The following is a 20,119-nucleotide window of genomic DNA, read 5'->3' on the forward strand; positions in this document are numbered from 1 at the left end:
AAAGTCTAAATGTAGATAGGCATTTCATTTATTAAATCTAGGTAAGGTTCAGGACAGATAGATTCAAATCAGTATGTATTATTAGTGTGCTAGAAAACATTCAAGTCAAGTGTTAACTCGAGTCAGATTTATGTGAGAAGCTTCAGTTCAGTATTAAAACAAACATTTGAATCAGATAATGAAGCAAAAACCTGAGGGATATAATTGTATGTTAAGCCTATTGACATATGTGACCTGTTCAAATAATGGGATAACTATATGAGGTGGTTAGCCAAGGAAAATCAATAATGATGACTTTGACTATCATTGATAATTGCTTTTCTTAATTCTGCCTTACAAGTGAGTTGGAAAAATAATGGGCCCATGTTTTTTTTTTTCTTATCAGGTTGCTGATTTTTTTTTTTTTAAGCTATTCAGAGGTGTTGCAACTGACCCAAATCTAATGGGTTGTGAATAAACACTATACTAAGTACAGCTCCTAGAATTTAGTCAGAGATAACTAGACAAGAATAGTTAAATTACCTAGCCACATATGCTTATATTTCAGAGATATAGATATCAATTGAAAATAATTAAGTCACATTCTTCCCCTCTTCCCCAACTACTTGTCTTAGGGCCAAAACAATTAAGAACACAGTTTGTGTCAATGTAGAGTTAACTGCAGAACAGTGGAAAAAGAAGTATGAAAGAGAAAAAGAAAAAAATAAGACCCTCCGGAACACCATTCAGTGGCTTGAAAATGAACTCAACCGATGGCGTAATGGTAATAACTGAATTTGTTGTTTAGAGTTTGTGGAATAGAGATTCAGAGCTATTTTATAAATTTGAGACTCTGATATAAATGAAAATAACAACATATTAGGGATCATCAAATAAAAATGAATAAAACCTTTTACTTTAAATTCTGATTTTTACCTGGAATAATAAATAGAGGCATAGAGGCCAGCTAGCTGGCTGTTGAAGTCTCAAGATGGCAAGATGTTTAGCTTAGGATGAAATCAATTAAAAATACAAGATTTGATGACTGGCTTTAGAAGATAAAGGGGACAGTCAAAGATAATTCCAACTTTACAGATCTCAGGGACTGAGCAGATAAAGTTTATGAGAGCTTCTGAAATTGAATAAAATTAAAATTAATTTTCGACAGGTGGGTTTTATTAACCATTCTGTTGTCTTATTTTAGGAGAGACAGTGCCTGTTGATGAACAGTTTGACAAAGAGAAAGCCAACTTGGAAGCTTTTGCAGTGGATAAGGATATTACTATTACCAATGATAAACCAGCAGCCACAATTGGAGTTACTGGAAACTTTACTGATGCTGAAAGAAGAAAGTGTGAAGAAGAAATTGCTAAACTGTACAAACAACTTGATGACAAGGTAAGTATTATTTGTGTTCTATTTTCTTTTAGAACATTATTGACATATTTTTATTTTCTAATTTCAATATTAATGGGTCATCATGACCTATGTACATATTCCTAGGTTTCTGTTAACTTTCTCAACATCATTATATTAACAACAAATATAAAATGACAGTTTCTGTTTCTGTGTAGAAACTATGTATAAGGCATACCTTTCTTCCCCTTCTCTTTCAGCTAAAAGAACTTTCAAAAGGAAATTTGACACAGTCCTTGGAGAGTCTTAATGAAATGACCTTTTAGAATCAGCCCTCTGTGGCGCTAGTGATAAAAATGATGCAAGAGATTAGACTGAGGGAACAGAATCAAGTGGAAATACTGTCTTCTACTTTGATGATATCAGTAGTATGAAAAATAGCACAGTTATGAAGCAAATAAAAAGGATATGAAAAATAATAGTAAAGAGACTAGAAAAAATTGTTCTGATGTTGTCTTTGATTTTTTTCTTAGTAGGTGATGTTTTTAATGTATTTTAAACAGGGATGGTAGGTAGGTTTGAAGTGGCTGCATGGCATTATTTTCAGTAATAGCTTTAAACATGTTTATTATTTTTAGCATTTAAAGTATTTTGTGAATAACTTTCATAAACATAAGCCTTTTTTCTTATTGCATGATAAGGATGTTGCAGTTACTGATAAATGAAAGAAGCTCCATTTGTTTCAACATCTTTCTAAGATAAGAGATTAGAATAAGCTATGTCCAATTTGGGGAAAGCAACTTTGAAATACTGGGGAATGGGTAGTAATCTTAGAGTTTGTGTTAGGAAACAGAACCAGGTTGTGAGCTATTCTGTTAACTTGTAACTGAAAATTCTAGGATGAAGAAATTAATCAACAGAGCCAATTGGTAGAAAAACTGAAGACACAAATGCTGGATCAGGAAGAGGTAAATTGAATACTGCTTCCAGAAAAGCTGTATAGTTTATCATTGTCACTTAAAAGATGAAGGCATCTACAGAGCTCAGAACATACTCCAGTACATTTAAAAATTTTTTTAGTATGTCCATGCTTCACCGTGGATATCCTATGGGAGCAGTACATCATACAGACAGAAGCAAAGATTGACTTCTTCAGGCTTTTTGGGGTTGGGTTTTTTGGGTTTTTTAAGTGTGAGTTAAGTCTAACTGGAGGGGAGAGGATGATTTTCTTTTTTTGCATTTATTCTTTAATATACATCTCCTGGGGTTTTCAACTCTGTCTTTTGCTTTCCTTGTACAGTGCTACTTTGTCTTATTCTCCCCCAAACACTTCTTATTGATCTTTGGACTGGAGTAACCTTAGGTTCCTCCTCCCTTTATGAAAAGTATTTCCACATGGAAATGATGAAGGAAGGAGTATAAAAAACACTTTAACCCCGATATATGTCCAAAGGGATTGTTAAAGAAAAGACTTATTTCTGAATCACATTGGCTTTGTTTTTAGGAATTCATACTTTTGGGTATGATTTTTATCATAGAAATGAGAATGTCAGGGAATAAAGATTATTTTTTACTCTACCATTTCTACCCTCCCCTGACCTGTTTCTCATTTCTGTGATCTTCACTTTCATCTTGTTTCTTTCAAGTTCCTTCTCTCTAGTTTGTCACTTTGGACCCTCATTTTACCTTACTTGGCAGTCAGTTCAGTCTCTCAGTCATGTCTGACTCTTTGCCACCCCATAATCCACAGCACTCCAGGCCTCCCTGTCCATCACCAACTCCTGAAGTCTACCCAAACCCATGTCCATTGAATCAGTCAGTGATGCCATCCAACCATCTCATCTTCTGTCGTCCCCTTTTTCTCCTGTCCTCAATCTTTCCCAGCATCAGGGTCTTTTCAAATGAATCAGCTCTTCGCATGGGATGGCCAAAGTATTGGAGTTTCAGCTTCAACATCAGTCCTTCCAATGAACACCCAGGACTGATCTCCTTTAGAATGGGCTGGTTGGATCTCCTTGCAGTCCAAGGGACTCTCAAGAGTCTTCTCCAACACCACAGTTCAAAAGCATCAATTCCTCGGTGCTCAGCTTTCTCTATAGTCCAACTCTCACATCCATACATGACTACTGGAAAAACCATAGCCTTGACTAGACGGACTTTGGTTGAGAAAGTAATGTCTCTGCTTTTTAATATGCTGTCTAGGTTGGTCATAACTTTCCTTCCAAGGAGTAAGCATTTTTTAATTTCATGGCTGCAGTCACCATCTGCAGTGATCTTGGAGCCCCCCAAAAATAAAGTCTGACACTGTTTCCCCATCTATTTGCCATGAAGTGATGGGACTGGAAGCCATGATCTTCGTTTTCTGAATGTTGAGCTTTAAGCCAGCTTTTTCACGCTCCTCTTTCACTTTCATAAAGAGGCTCTTTTAGTTCTTCATTTTCTGCCATAAGGGTGGTATCACCTGCATATCTGAGGTTATTGATATTTCTCCCGGCAGTCTTGATTCCAGCTTGTGCTTCATCCAGCCCAGCGTTTCTCATGATGTACTCTGCATAGAAGTTAAATAAGCAGGGTGAGAATATACGGCCTTGACGTACTCTTTTTCCTATTTGGAACCAGTCTGTTGTTCCATGTCCAGTTCTAACTGTTGCTTCCTGACTTGCATACAGGTTTCTCAAGAGGCAGGTCAGGTGGTCTGGTATTCCCATCTCCTTCAGAATTTTCCACAGTTTTTTGTGATCCACACAGTCAGAGGCTTTGGCATAGTCAATAAAGCAGAAATAGATGTTTTTCTGGAACTCTCTTGCTTTTTTAATGATCCAGTAGATGTTGGCAATTTGACCTCTAGTTCCTCTGCCTTTTCTAAAACCAGCTTGAACATCTGGAAGTTCATGGTTCACATATTTCTAAAGCCTGACTTGGAGAATTTTGAGCATTACTTTACTAGCATGTGAGATGAGTGCTTTCTTATCTCTCCTTACTATTCTATATTCAAATGGGAATATCTTTCCTTTTCTCCTTTGCTTTTCATTTCTCTTCTTTTCGCAGCTATTTGTAAGGCCTCCCCTGACAGCCATTTTGCTTTTTTGCATTTCTTTTTCTTGGAAATGGTCTTGATTCCAGGCTCCTGTAAAATGTCATGAACCTCCGTCCATAGTTCATCAGGCACTGTCTGTCAGAACTAGTCCCTTAAATCTATTTCTGACTTCCACTGTATAGTCATAAGGGATTTGATTTAGATCATACGTGAATGGTCTAGTGGTTTTCCCCAATTTCTTTAAGTATGGGGGATAATTGAAAAGTGGTCCTTTGTTTGAGGTTCGTTCTGGGGGTTGGAGCAAAGACTTATAACTTCAGTAAGTAAGAGGTGTCTGAAAAGTGAAAGTGAAAGTCACTCAGTAGTGTCCAACTCTTTGCGACCCTATAGACTATACAGTCCATGGAATTCTTGAGGCCTGAATACTGGGGTAGGTAGCCTCTCTCTTCTCCAGGGGATCTTCCCAACCCAGGGATCGAGCCCAAGTCTCCTGAATTGCAGGCAGATTCTTTACCAGCTGAGTTACAAGGAAAGCCCAGGAGATGTCTACCATCAGTCAAATTAATCCTGGTTGAATCATCTTGTTTTTTTCTACTCTAGTAGCATTGTTTCTCCAAGGGGCACTGGTATCATTTGCATAATTCTTCATTTATATTGTTCTGTCCACTTTACAGGACAGTTGACATCCCTGGCTCCCACTTCTAAGTGGCATTAGCACTCTGCCCCTTTAGAAAACTACAAATTCCAGATGCCCCTACTTCAAAGCAACTGACTCACATGATCTCAGTATCCTCCTAAGAGTCTCTTGACTTCTTCCAGTTTAGATTTTATTTGCTGATACCATGTTTTCCTCAGACATAGCTCAGATGCCACCCTCTGTTGCCCAAAGAAAACCTAAACTTTTAAAGCATCTACTCATTTCTTTTTTTCTGTGCATGGTTAGGAGCCTTGTGTGTCTTTTTCTGTTAGAGTGCACCTGACAATAATTTTCCTATTCTAGCTCCTCCATGAATACCCATCCAGAAATATCCCCTTTCCTTACACTGCCAAGCACTTTGTCATGTCCTGTCTCCATTATGGCTCTAACATTTCATTTCGTATTGCATTCGTTTGTGTATCTGTCTTCCACTAGATTTTTCCATCTCCCACAGTGTTGAGCACAGAATGTGCACACAGTAGGTATTTAGTAAATCTGTTGAATGAATAAATGTTACCATGTATAGTAATGTCCACATTTCATTCCCTTTTTGGTGAGCAAGTGATAAAAAGTGGTTTTTTTTTTAACTTGTGTATGTTTTAAAAAACAGTTACTCAGTGTTCTTTGGATAAAATAGATATTTTTATTCCTTCCTACAGCTTCTGGCATCTACCAGAAGAGATCAAGATAATATGCAGACTGAACTGAATCGCCTTCAGGCAGAAAATGATGCCTCTAAGGAAGAAGTAAAGGAAGTTTTACAAGCCTTGGAAGAACTTGCTGTCAACTATGATCAGAAGTCTCAGGAAGTTGAAGACAAAACCAAGGAATATGAATTACTTAGTGATGAGCTGAATCAGAAATCGGTAGGATACAATTTTTTTTCTTAATACTTTGGTAAAGTATTCTTAATTGAAAAGTTACCTGAGTAACTTACTTCTGTAAAAGCTTAAGACTGATAACATCGATTCTTCAAGAACTCAAGTGTCAACTTTATTTTCTCCTATATATGAAGCTTTAAGGTGGAGGAAGAGGGTTATTTTTTTAGTTTCTAAAGGTCTATTAATATGTAATTAAAGTGGTATTTTAATTGGCTACATATTGGCTACTCCAGATATTCTACTGTTCAAAGAAAAAAAAGTTGACTACTAGTTGCCCAGTAAAGTTATTAGCCAACTGTTCAAACTATGATTTTTAAAATGTGCACAAAAAGCAAACTAGCAGGATATATGACTTCACGTAACTTATATTTTGTTCACTGTTAAATTTCTAATACCTGGGCCAGTGTCTTCTGGGACAGTGTAATAGCTTCATCATGGTTCCCCAGGAAATGAAGATTTTTGTTTTCATCACTGTAAGGCAAGAATCCCTGCCCTCTGACAGTGATGCCAGAAATAGTATACAACTGTGACTGCTTCTGTGATATTTTGAGCATCACCATGGATGAGCTCTCTTTTTCTTAAAGTTTTGTTGTTAATGCTGGCTTCTTGTTTAGAAATCATATTTAAAGTTGGACATAGGATCAGTGCTCACTAGTTGTTTCCTTGTCACATCAGTGCTATGAAATGACAATTTTGAAAGCCTTTCTGCTCCTGGAGAAGTTCCTTTTCCCTTTTTGACCTCCCAAGTTACATTTAGCTTGAAGTTATAATTAATATCATGGAAATCAAAATACCTTTATAACTCGAGAGTTGCATTCTTAGCAAACCTAATTTCTGTTTGGACAAATGATAGGAGTTTCTTAAAACTCTGTAAACTGTAAGTTGGTTCTTAGCCACTGATTTCAGCCTTTATGACTATTCTGTTTGTGTCCCAGTTTTAATATGAGCATTGTATTGGTAAGGAGTTAGAAACCCCTGAAGTGGTCTGTATCTTTTTATATACTTGAGTATTGCTGTTCGATTGTTAAAGATATTGTCTGGTAATTTGGACTTGGTAGTATATTGTAGATCAAACTGAGTGAACTCACAATCTCCTGGTTTTCAGACACTTAAGGAAATAACCAGAAGAAATGAGCAGCTGAAACAATGGTATCTTTACTAAAAGATACTGATTAAAAGTTAATAACTTGCATTTAAAATACAGTATATGATCTGTGACACAACTAACAGTTTTAAAGCAGCCAGATTCAGTTGAATTTTCAAAATTGTGGTGACTTTGTTGCTGGTAAGCCAGCTACTATTTTAAATTTATAATTATAGTAATTAAATTCATATAGTAATGCTACTTCACTGTCTCCTGGATAATTGCATGTATCAGAGTACAAAAGTAGTAGTAATTATCAGGTGAATTCTTCTCAGAAACTAAATACTATATAAAAAGCAGATAAAACTTATCAGCCATCTAGAAGACTTAGCAATTCCATACTAACATATATTTTCTCAGACTGTTTCCAAAGGTAATAAATGAAAATCAAATCTAGTTAATTTGAAAGTTTTCCATTTCTAGGTAGAAAACATCCAATCTCAAAAATTTAGTGAAGTAATACAAACTGTCTGCTCTTGATGGAGCTACAATATGGCTACTTTCCATGCTCCTCTTAGGCCTAAAATACATTATAAATTTGAGCTGAGAGCTAGCCCAGGACTCAGTAGAGAATTCAAGAAAATGAAAGCAGAAAATAATGGTTTTGTGAGTACTGAATGAAAATACCTGTCAAAATTTGAGTTGATCTTTCATTTAATAGATTTCACTGTACTTTTTGTATTTTATTCTATTAGGCAAGTTTAGCAAGTATAGATGCTGAGCTTCAGAAACTTAAGGAAATGACCAACCACCAGAAAAAAAGAGCAGCAGAGATGATGGCATCTTTACTAAAAGACCTGGCAGAAATAGGAATTGCTGTGGGAAACAACGACGTAAAGGTAATTGTAACTACTTGAGAGTAAGCATGATTATCTGTATAGAACTCACGCTTTCATTTTTCACAAAGTTCTTTTCATATCCATCATCTCCTCCTCCAAGACCCCTCTGTAGTAGAGGGTATTGGCTTCGTTTTAAATAGATGAGGAAGAGGGAGAGGATAAAGGGTCCTCAAGGAGACATAAGCTCAGTCAGTAGCGTTTATCTGGACTACGTGTTTGGTTTTCTTCTCTAAAAGATTTTTGCACTTAGAAATTATCGTTAATAAATTACGAAAGTGTGTAATTGAAACAATAGCTCCAGGAGTAAACTGTAAGTAAATTAGCTTCTGGTTGCTGTAAGTGTTTAAAAAGATAAAAGGTGAGCACTGCTAATTAATTCTTTATATTTGGAAATTTTTTAAACATATAGTAGTAAACAGGACAATATTGTGAACCTTAGAGTTAATCAGTTATCAAAATTTTGTTACATTTTTTCTTTTCTAATAATCTTTTTCAGGGTGCGGATACTTAGTTATGTTAGCACTAGTGTGTAGTTAAAAAAAATTGCAACCTGGTAGATTTTAAAACTTAAATAAAAAATACAAACTAGACTCTTAACTGAAAAAATGTGCACATAACATGAAAGGTTTGTATGTTGCAGTAGATATTTGTATGGACTTCCTTTTTTAAAACTAAAATCTAATTATAGTGACAAGGAGAGCAAATTTATACTTGAGTTTGTAGTGAAAGTCAGCTAAGCAGCCCTGTTTAACAAGAGTTGGAAATGAAATAAAAGCTTTCACTGTGGAGCACACTTTCCTTCTGTTCTCATTCCGAGCTATTGTTTGTTGATGGAGGCAAGGATTCATTCTCATAATTGTGTCGTTTCTTAATGCTGGCTCACCTGATCAGAACAGAAAAGCGTTGTTAAACATTGAATGATGTGACTTGCTCTTTCTTCACTGTCAGGCTGAACATCCTGCCCTGTCTGTTTGTCGTGAAGTATGTGAGATTGGTTACGTTCTGTTGGAATCTTCCGGGATAAAAAAAAGTAGATTTCCTTCATATTCTGAACACTGGAAATATGTTCAAATTTTTCTTTGTAAATTTGTGGCTTGTTTTTAGAAAAATTCATCCATTTCATTGGAGAAGAAAATGACAACCCACTCCAGTATTCTTGCCTGGAGAATTCCATGGACAGAGGAGCCTGGCAGGCTATAGTCCATGGTGTCAAAAAGAGTGGGACATGACTGAGCAACTAACACTTTTCACTTTCTTCATCCATTTCATGTTCAAATAATTTAGTATGTGAAAAAGTGGTAAAGGTAGAGAAAATAAAGAGTAAGACTGGCTTATGTCTTATGGCACAGCCAGCGATAACCAGACATCTAAACTGCTTTTGTCACTGAACCATTGTAGTATTTGAAAACAAGTCAGACTTGCAAATAGGTAAAGAAAAAATGGACCCTCAGTATTCTTGGGTTTTGCAGGTTATTCTCTTCCTGTTAAACACATCAGTAAGCGCTGCTTGAGTTCTCCGTGTTTTGCATGTTTGGCATTATGTTTCACTCTTTGTGTTATACTAGTCTCTGGATTTTGATGAACGCATAATATAGATCCACCATTGCAGTATCAGACTCATTTCACTGTTCTAACAAGTTGCTTGTGCTTTATCTGCTCATCCCTCCCCCCTGAATCACTAGCAAACAATGATCTTTTTAACTGTCTCTAGTTGTACCATTTCCAGAATGTCATATAAGTGGAGTCATACAGTATTAGCTGTTTCAGATTGGCTTCTTTTACTTCAGTTCAGTTCAGTAGCTCAGCTGTGTCCGACTGTTTGCAACCCCATGAATCGCAGCATACCAGGCCTCCCTGTCCATCACCAACTCTGAGTTCACTCAAACTCACGTCCATCGAGTCGGTGATGCCATCCAGCCATCTCACCCTCTGTCGTCCCCTTCTTCTCCTGCCCTCAATCCTTCCCAGCATCAGTCTTTTCCAATGAGTCAACTCTTCGCATGAGGTGGCCAAAGTACTGGAGTTTCAGCTTTAGCATCATTCCTTCCAAAGAACACCTAGGACTAATCTCCTTTAGAATGGGCTGGTTGGATCTCCTTGCAGTCCAAGGGACTCTCAAGAGTCTTTAACACCACAGTTTAAAACCATCAATTATTCAGCACTCAGCTTTCTTCACAGTCCAACTCTCACATCCATACGTGACCACTGGAAAAACCATAGCCTTGACTAGATGGACCTTTGTTGGCAAAGTAATCTCTCTGCTTTTGAATATGCTGTCTAGGTTGGTCATAACTTTCCTTCCAAGAAGTAAGCGTCTTTTAATTTCGTGGCTGCAGTCACCATCTGCAGTGATTTTGGAGCCCCAAAAAGTCTGACACTGTTTCCACTGTTTCCCCATCTATTTCCCATGAAGTGATGGGACCGGATGCCATGATCTTCATTTTCTAAATGTTGAGCTTTAAGCCAACTTTTTCACTCTCCTCTTTCACTTTCATCAAGAGGCTTTTTAGTTCCTCTTCACTTTCTGCCATAAGGGTGGTGTCATCTGCATATCTGAGGTGATTGATATTTCTCCCGGCAATCTTGATTCCAGCTTGTGCTTCTTGCAGCCCAGCGTTTCTCATGATGTACTCTGCATATAAGTTAAATAAGCAGAGTGACAATATACAGCCTTGCCGTACTCCTTTTCCTATTTGGAACTAGTCTGTTGTTCCATGTCCAGTTCTAATTGTTGCTTCCTGACCTGCATATAGGTTTTTCAAGAAGCAGGTCACATGGTCTGGTATGTACATCTCTTTCAGAATTTTCCACAGTTTATTGTGATCCACATTTAAGGTTTTTACATGTCGTCTTTTAGCTTGATAGCTCATTTCATTTTTGTGTGTAAAAGAAAGTGAAAGTATTAGTTGCTCAGTCGTGTCTGACTCTTTCCAACCCCATGGACTGTAGCCCGCCAGGCTCTGTCCACGGAATTCTCCAGGCAAGAATACTGGAGTGGGTTGTCATTCCCTTCTCCCGGGGATCTTCCAGACCCAGGGATTGAACCTGGTGTCCTGCATTGCAGGCAGATTCTTTACCATTTGAGCCACCAGGGAAGCCCTTTAGTATGTAGGTCCACATTGGTTACCTCCAGTTTAAAGCTGCTGTAAACAGACATTCATGTGCAGGTTTTTCTGAGTACATAAGTTTTTGATTCGATGGGTTAAAATAACTAAGAGCATGATTGCTAGGTCATAGGTTAAGACTATATTAACTTAATAAGAAACTCCCAAACTGTGTTCGAAATTGGCTTGTAGCATTTTTTGCTCCCACCAACAGTAAAATGAAAGTTCTATTAATTCACATTCTCACCAGTATTTGATGTCATCAATTTTTTGGTTAGAGCCTTTTTAACAGATATGTGACATTGTCACACAGTTTTGGTGTTTTGTTTTTAATTGAAGGATAATTGCTTTACAATATTGTGTTGGTGTCTGCTATACATAAACATGAATCAGTCATAGCACACTGTTGTTTAATTTGAGTTTTGGACTCTTATTTTCTTACCTTGAATTTTAAGAGTTCTGTTTGTGTGGTTTGAATAATAGTCCTTCATTAGGTTTGTGTTTTGCAGATATTTCTCCCAGTCTGGCTTATCTTTTTAATGAAGTCTAGTTTGCCGTTCTCTTTCTTTATGGATTGGGGTTTTGGTGTTACACTTTAAAACCTCATCTCCAAACCCATGGTCACCTAGATTATCTCATTTATTATCTTCTAGAAGTTTTTTGGTTTTGCATTTACATTTAGGTATATGATCCATTGGGAGTTCATTTTTTTCTATGAGTATTTACATGTGGATGACTAGTTTTTCCAGCAGTTTAATGAAAAGACTGTCTATTTTCTATTGAATTCCCTTTGTCCTCTGTCAGAGATAAATTGACGGTACTTGTGTATGCTATTCCTGGGCTTTCGATTCTTTTCTAATAACCTGTTTGTTCTTTTGTCAGTACCATGTCATCGTGATAACTGTAGCTTTAGTAAGTCTTGAAGTTGGGTAGTGTCAGTCCTCCAACTATGTTGTTCTTCAGCATTATGTTGGCTGTTTCTTTTAAGTGATAATATGAATGACGTCAGAAAGAGGTTTTTTGTTTCAGATTCCCTTGTTTCTTTGTTTTGCTAGTATATTGGAAAGTGATTGACTTTTTTGTAAATTAATCTTGTATCCTATAATGTTGCTATAAGGTCTTGTTAGTTCCAGGAGTTTTTCTTTAAAGAATCATGTCATCTGCACACAAAGACAGGTTTATTTCTTTCTTCTCAAGCTCCTTATTTTTAAGTTGAAGTATAGTTGATTTACAGTATTGTGTTAATTTCTCCTGTAAACCAGGGTGATTGGTTTATACATAGATACACATTCTTTTTCATACACTTTTTCCATTATGATTTAGCACAGAATATTTAAGATATATCCCTGTGCTATACAGTAGGACCTTGTTGTTTATCCAGTCTATATATATACTAGTTTACATCTGCTAATCCCAACCTCCCACTCCCTCCCCCCCACCCCCCACCCTGCTGCCCCTTGGCAAATAGTAGATGATGCCCAGAAGTGGAACTGACTGCTGGATCATATGGTAATTCTATTTTTAGTTTATTTTGAGAAACCTCCATAGTGTTCTCCTTAGTGGCTGCACCAGTATACATTCTCAGCAGCAGTGTAAGAGGGTTCCCTTTTCTCCACACCCTCTCCAGCATTTGTTATTTGTAGACTTTTTAATGTAGACCATTCTGACCAATATTAGGTGGTACCGCACTGTATTTTTGATTTGCATTTCTCTAATAATTAGTGGTATTAAGCATCTTTTCATGTGCCTTTTGGCCGTCTGTATTTCCTCTTTGGAGAGATGTCTGTTTTAAGTCTTCTGCCTCTTAATGGGGGGGTGAGGTGTTTGTTTTGTTGTTGAGTTGTATGAGCTGTTTGTATATTTTGGAAATTAAGCCCTTGATGGTCTCATCATTTGCAAATATTTTCTGCCATTCTGTAGATTGTCTTTTTGTTTTGATTATGGTTTCCTTTTTGCAAAAGCTTGTAGGTTTGATTAGGTCCCATTTGTTTGCTTTTGCTTTTATTTCTGCTGCCTTGGGATACTGAACTTAAGAAAACATTTCCATGATTTGTCAGAGAATATTTTGCCTATAATCTTTTCTAGTTTTATGGTGTCATGTCTAATGTTTAATTCTTTAAGCCCTTTTGAGTTTATTTTTGTGCATGGTATGAAGGAGTGTCTTAACTTCATTGGTTCATCTAGCTGTCCAACTTTCTCAACACCATTTGCTAAAAGACTTTTTCCCATTGTATGTTCTTGTCATCTTTGTTAGAGGTTAATTGTCCATAGATGTGGGTTTATTTCTGGGTTCTCTGTGCTAGTATCATGCTTTTTTGCTGACTGTAGCTTTGTAGTATTATCTGAAGTCTGGGAGGGTTATACCTCCTGCTTTTTCCTTAGGATTGCTTTGGCAATTCTAGATCTTATGGTTCCATATAAATTTTAGGATTATTTAGTTCTGTGATGAATGTCATGGGTAATTTGATAGTAATCACATTAAATCTATAGCTTACTCTGGATAATATGGCCATTTTAATGATATTAATTCTTCCAGTTCAAGAACATGAAATATCTTTCCATTTCTTTGAATAAACATCAGTTTCCTTTATTAATGTTTTGTAGTTTTCAGCATGTAAGTCTTCTGCCTCCATGGTTTAGGTTTATTCCTGGTTTATATGTTTATTGATATGATTTTAAAGGATACTGGGGTTTTTTACATTGCCTTTCTGATATTTTATTATTAATGTAAAGAAATGCAACCAGTTTCTATATATTAATTTATATCCTGCTACCTTGCTGAATTCATTTTATCAATTCTAGTTTTTGTGTGGATTCTTTAGGGTTTTCTATATATAGTATATTATCTACATATGATAGTTTTACCTGTTTCCTTTCAGTTTGGATATTTTTTGTTTCTTTTTCTTGTCTGATTGATATGGTTAGAACTTCTAGTGCTATATTGAGTAGAACTGGTGAGGATAGGCATTCTTGTCTTGTTCCAGATGTTAGTGGGAGGGTCAGGCTTTTTGTTGTTGTTTATTATTTTTGTGTTTTTGGGTTTGGGGAATTTCTTTGGTCATACATGTGGCTTGTAGGATCTTAGTTCCCCAACCAGGGATTGAACCCGGGCTCCAGCATGAAAGTGAGTCCTAAGCACTCAGCCACTGGGGAATTGACCTGAGCTCCTTATTTTTTGACACTGAATATTGTACTGGAATTTTTTAATGAAACTCAGGAAAGTTACTAAGGAATGTGCACTGACCACAGTTCCTCCTTAGTGAACTTAAAAGTCATTCTTTGCCAGCCACCTAAACCTCATTTGAACCAGACTTAGACATAAACAGTAAATTTACTGAGCGCCTTTGAGGAAGAAATCCACAAATTGAAAGAGACAGAGTTCATTAGTTTTGTTTGTTTATATGTTATATTTTTTTCCCTGTAGGCGTGTGTTAACATTAAGTTTAGAAGGTAAGGAAGGCAAAAATTAAGCTCTCCTTTACTTACCCTTTGGTAAAAACAATATTTAATAAAAAGTTCCAAACTTCCTACAAATGTTGAAGAATATTAAAAGTATTTAATTTTGTTTAAGATTTTAGAACCTAATTGGGTAAACACACACAAAAAAAGACTTTTTTCATCTTTCATTTCTATTTTTCCTTTTCTCACAGCAGCCTGAGGGAACTGGAATGATAGATGAAGAATTCACTGTTGCAAGGCTCTACATTAGCAAAATGAAGTCAGAAGTAAAAACCATGGTAAAACGGTGCAAACAGTTAGAAAGCACACAAACTGAGAGCAACAAAAAAATGGAAGAAAATGAAAAGGAGTTAGCAGCATGCCAGCTTCGTATCTCTCAAGTATGTGTTACAGAACAAACCTTCCTCATTTTTTTGAACAGCCACATATAAATTTTATTTATTGTTAAAGTTCTAAGAAAAATGACCTTTTGTAGGTTATTTTGAGTAACAACATAAAGCAGTTAATTCAGCTACTTTTTCCTACTCTAGCTGCAGTGTGGTAACACGAATGATTTAACTGGGTTATATTTGGTGACGTATATGTTAAGTATAGGAATTTACTAGAAAGCAATGACTGATGACTATTGAATCTGGAATAATTCTAGCATAAGCAAAACTGCAGGGCCAGTTATATGGCTTTGGCAACTAAATGGATGAGACCACTCAGCAGGATAGGAATTGGAGGAGAAAGGTAGAGGTTAATGTTAGTTGGAGATAACAGTAAGAATATTACTTCATAAATCAGCCTTTAAAGTGCCTTATTTTGTAAGTGTTAGAAACTACACAGATGACCATTTCATGGATTAAATTCTTTATCATTATAAAAACTTGCCCCTGAACATTTTGGTCTTAAGTATCTTGTTCTATAAGTTTATTTTATGTTTAATATATTGATAAATCTTGCTTACTCTCAAATATTCTGAACAACTGAGTGTGTATGAGAGGTTTGCCTCCATTCATTGGCTCCACTTCATAACAGTTTATTTTCCTCAAAAGCATGAAGCCAAAATCAAATCATTGACTGAGTATCTTCAAAATGTGGAGCAAAAGAAAAGACAGCTGGAGGAGTCTGTTGATTCCCTCAGTGAAGAGCTAGTCCAGCTTCGAGCACAAGGTACTCTTTTCCAGTTATTCATGAGTTATATCTATGTTATGAACTGTTACTGACTTCAGTATGATTGTAGTAAACATATTCACACTGATGGAGAATACATTAGTAGGAATACAGACCAATTGGAATAGTAAATATTACATTTTAGTGTGGCTTTGAAACATATTTTTGAAATTGTTTTTGAATATGGAAATAACCAATCTAGGAATTTCTAAGTTGTGTGTGTGTGCTCACGCGCATGTACGTGTGCCATGTGCACGTGTCCTGACACGGGACTGAGAAAGCTGTCTTGTTTCCCTACACATGGTAGCCCATCTATTCCAGAATTTGGCAAAAAAAAAAATGAAACCGTAATATCAATACAGAGAATATAACTACGGTTACTAATCAGTATGTCCTGAGTGAAATTTACTATGTGGCATTTGGGTAATTTAAAGTCAAGTACTTTTAAGGAAAGTTGTTTAGTCAGTCAGTCATGTCTCACTATAGCTTGCCAGGTTCCTCTGTTCATGGGATTTTCCAGGCAAGAATACTAGAGTGATTTGCCATTTCCTTCTCCAAGGGACCTTGCCCACCCAGGGATTGAACCCATGTCTCCTGCTTTGGCAGGAGGATTCTTTACCACTGAGCCACCAGAGAAAGCCCATTAAGGAACCTAGCCTCATAAAACCCATTGGCCCCTTGGTTTGTATCAAGAACTCTCTTCTGTTTTCTCTTCCCACCCAAACAGAGAAAGTGCATGAAATGGAAAAGGAGCACTTGAATAAGGTTCAGACGGCAAATGAAGTTAAGGTAAGTTTGGTGTAACATTGGACTCTAATGGTTTTAATTCATCATTATTAATCATGATTAATCTGACTTAAAATCCTTTTCCCCCAATTATTTTAGCAAGCTGTTGAACAGCAGATCCAAAGCCATAGAGAAACTCATCAAAAACAAATCAGTAGTTTGAGAGATGAAGTCGAGGCAAAAGAAAAACTTATTACTGATCTTCAAGAGTAAGTGTGCTTTCCTTTCTTCTGAGGTAGTAGAAACTAACTTGGAAAGACTTAACTGTTTAGACAGGAAGACATAAAAGGTCACTGGTGGGTAATGTTTCTAACCTGCATTTTTCTTTGAAACAATTTTTGACTTGAAAATAAAGAATCTTCATTTGTGAGTGGAACTTCTAGTTCCAGTGGAAGTTTTTGAAAATTTTTCTTAGGTCTTTTGATGTAATATTCAATAAAAAAAATATTCCCCAACTTTAACCATTGTTTCAGATACACATCACTGTCTTCTCCAGATCCTTTCCTTAACGTTTTTAAAAAATAATTGTTTATTTTAGGCTGCATTGGCTCTTGTTTGGGGCATGCAGCCCTCTCTAACTGTGGTGCATGGCTGTAGGGAGTCTGGGCTCTGTAGTTTGTCGCACTCGGGCTCTCTGGTTGAGGCATGAGAGCTCAGTTGCCCCACGGCATATGGAGTCTTAGTTCCCCAACCAAGGATTGAACCCGAGTTCCTCCACTGCAAGGTGGATTCTTAATCACTGGACCACCAGGGAATTCCTGAGAAAAACTTTATGAAAATTGTGGGTTTTAAAAATGTTTCTTTTAATAGAAGTGGTTGTCTTAGTTTTTCTAGAACATATTTTTCTTACTTCCACAGCCATACACATACAGCATAGAATTGATAGAAATTTGAGGTCTTTGACCAAATCATGATTTGAGTAGGAGGCAAAGGAGAGTAACAAAAAATGATGACAAAGCTTGGGGCATTTAATTTTTTGTTAATGAATTTAGGGAAAGAATTCAGGAGAATGAAACATACGAAATCAAGATGTGGTTTCAGACCAAACTGAAAAATATCATATGGCTGAATGTGGCCATATCTTCTTTCTGCCTCTGTGGACAGCAGCCTAAAAGAGGAGGCCTGGTGTATGTGAATGGTGGGACTACAGAATTTAAGACTCTGAAAATTTTTAATTACAGCATTCAGAAAATGATGATTTTGATCTTGTGAGGTGTTTTTTATTTTGTCAGCCAAAACCAGAAAATGATGTTAGAGCAAGAACGCCTGAGAGTAGAACATGAAAAGTTGAAAGCTACAGATCAGGAAAAGAGCAGAAAACTACATGAACTTACGTGAGTAGATGTTTTGATTCAAGCTTAAAAATAAAAAACTAAATTAGAGAATTGCAGGCATTGCCCTGTTATATTCAGTGGATTAATGTTTCACTTTGTGTAGGCGAAGAGGTGTTTTTCTTAAACCTTCTGAGTTGGTTTGTTTTATATCTAAAAACATACAATGCATTCTTGTACTTTAGTGAAACCAAGGTCTTATATTTCACTGTTAATTAAGATTCAGATTACTTCAAGATCCATCATAAAAACAAACTTAAAGCATGACATTTAGAAATTTAGATTTCAGGATCTTCCACAAAAACTGTTTTTGTCAGATTTGATCTTACATAAAAACACATTCTTTTTTGTCTTCAGTAATTTATAATCTGTAATTTTCCTTTAGTCAGAGTTGTTTCTGATACGCTGTATGATAATACATATTCTAAAATTCAGAAAGAACCACTCCTTATTCCTTAAATTCTGCCACATATTCTTTCATCTCTCCCATTGCTATATTATGACAGTTCTTTCCTGATAACCTATAGATTTTAGAAGATTATAAGGCATATAGAAATTTCTTTGAAAGGCTAAACATTGGTAAATTTTTTCAAAATAAGATCTTTTTCATATATGAATTTAAGCATTGATCCTGTCAGATAAAAATATTTGATTGAATACGTGTACTAAATAAAACTAGACCTTATGGACTCAAAGTTGAGCCCATATTTATTGTATTTGTATATTCTCCTGCTGTTCAGGGTTATGCAAGATAGACGAGAACAAGCAAGACAAGACTTGAAAGGTTTGGAAGAGACAGTGGTAAGAAAAACTTGGAAATAAATAGGATTGGGGAATATTAATGGATTCTTCCCCTGGTTTTAGTAAATTTGAAGACCAGCTTCTAAAAATACTGCTTTCTTAATTCAAGGCAAAGGAACTTCAGACTTTACACAACCTGCGGAAGCTCTTTGTTCAGGACTTGGCCACCAGGGTTAAAAAGGTAATAAAATAATGCCAGGGTGGATATTGATGTAGTGGTGCTTGTTGTTTTTGTTGTTCATCGCTAAGCCATGTCTGACTCTTTGCAACACCATGGACTGCAGCACACCTTGCTCCTCTGACCTCCTCTGTCTCCCAGAGTTTGCTCAAATTCATGTCCATTGAGCCAGTGATCCTATCTAACCATCACATCCTCTGCCACGCCCTTCTCCTTTTGCCTTACAGTAGTGCTTTCTGTGTCTGATTGTATTCACAAGGGAAATAACTTTACATTGTCGTAACAGTTTTGGTAGTAGTTAAACTTAGACCTTTTATTTGATCCAGTAATACTTCTTCATAGCATTGATTGATCTTTTTCTAGAGTGCCGAGATTGATTCAGATGACACCGGAGGCAGTGCTGCTCAGAAGCAGAAAATCTCCTTTCTTGAAAATAATCTGGAACAACTCACCAAAGTCCACAAACAGGTAGTAAAGAGTCTATTCCAGTGTCACTGCAATAAAAACTGAGGAGTGACAAGCGTTTGAATCTTGAGTCCTAAGGATTTTCATACCCTGAGCCATTCTGTTACTCTGTCATGCAATTATATAAATAAACCACTAGCAATTTTTACATTAGTTACTATTTTTAACAGCTTTTTATCAAGAGGCCAGTGAAAAGATGGGTTGTTATTTTCTTTGTAGGGCTTCAGATCTGTCAGTTTCCTTAATTTATTCATGGTCATTTTTAAATCTCTGGGAGACAAGTCTTTAAGTTAAAATACCGTTTGTTTGTTTGTTTGTTTGTTTTGGTCTTCATACAATTAATACCTCAGAGTGTGAAATATATAAAATAACAAGGCAGTTCACTTTTTTTTGTAAAGTAGGGACTTCCCTAGCAGTCCAGTGGTTAGAACTCTACATTTCCGTTATGGGGGTCCAGATTCGATCCCTGGTCAGGCAACCTAAGATCCCGCAAGCTGTGCAGTGTGGCCCAAAAAGAGGAATACTTACTGTGGGGTTTGTTTGGTTTACTTTTTTCTTTTATTAAGGCTTGATAACATGATTCAGTTACTTATTTTTTAAGCTCCGTGGCATACTTAATTGTTGTATGCCTTTGTTAACTGTAAACCTGGTGTTTGCACTAGAGTGAGATTCAGGAAATTTTAGCCTTTCTTTCAGCACTTACTAAGGACTTGTTAAGTTTATGTTTAGTTGTGGATCTTACTGTATCTAAAAGGATTTTCATGTCCACCAGATGAGTCTCTTAATGAAGAGACCTAATGCTGTGTTATAACATATTGTCATGGGGGAAAGAACAGTCACCAGCCCCTCAGTATTGAATGAAATTATATTTGGGGGGAGACATGTGAGTATATTTATAGGTATATGT

General features: G+C 36.4%; 1 protein-coding gene across 1 annotated transcript in view; it reads left to right on the forward strand.

The window, feature by feature from the left end:
• KIF5B (kinesin family member 5B) overlaps positions 1-20,119 on the forward strand; it is a 46,270-nt gene that overhangs the window by 18,976 nt on the left and 7,175 nt on the right. Inside the window, exons 11-23 of the mRNA XM_068987564.1 lie at positions 615-763; positions 1,184-1,377; positions 2,235-2,303; positions 5,729-5,935; positions 7,790-7,933; positions 14,688-14,876; positions 15,534-15,651; positions 16,379-16,440; positions 16,537-16,646; positions 17,670-17,771; positions 18,509-18,569; positions 18,679-18,750; positions 19,111-19,215. Of these exons, the coding sequence (XP_068843665.1) occupies positions 615-763; positions 1,184-1,377; positions 2,235-2,303; positions 5,729-5,935; positions 7,790-7,933; positions 14,688-14,876; positions 15,534-15,651; positions 16,379-16,440; positions 16,537-16,646; positions 17,670-17,771; positions 18,509-18,569; positions 18,679-18,750; positions 19,111-19,215 (1,582 nt within the window). The remainder of the gene's footprint in view (positions 1-614; positions 764-1,183; positions 1,378-2,234; positions 2,304-5,728; positions 5,936-7,789; positions 7,934-14,687; positions 14,877-15,533; positions 15,652-16,378; positions 16,441-16,536; positions 16,647-17,669; positions 17,772-18,508; positions 18,570-18,678; positions 18,751-19,110; positions 19,216-20,119) is intronic.

Source organism: Capricornis sumatraensis, chromosome 15 (genome assembly GCF_032405125.1).
Source record: "Capricornis sumatraensis isolate serow.1 chromosome 15, serow.2, whole genome shotgun sequence".
In the NCBI taxonomy this organism is placed as follows: Eukaryota; Metazoa; Chordata; class Mammalia; order Artiodactyla; family Bovidae; genus Capricornis; species Capricornis sumatraensis.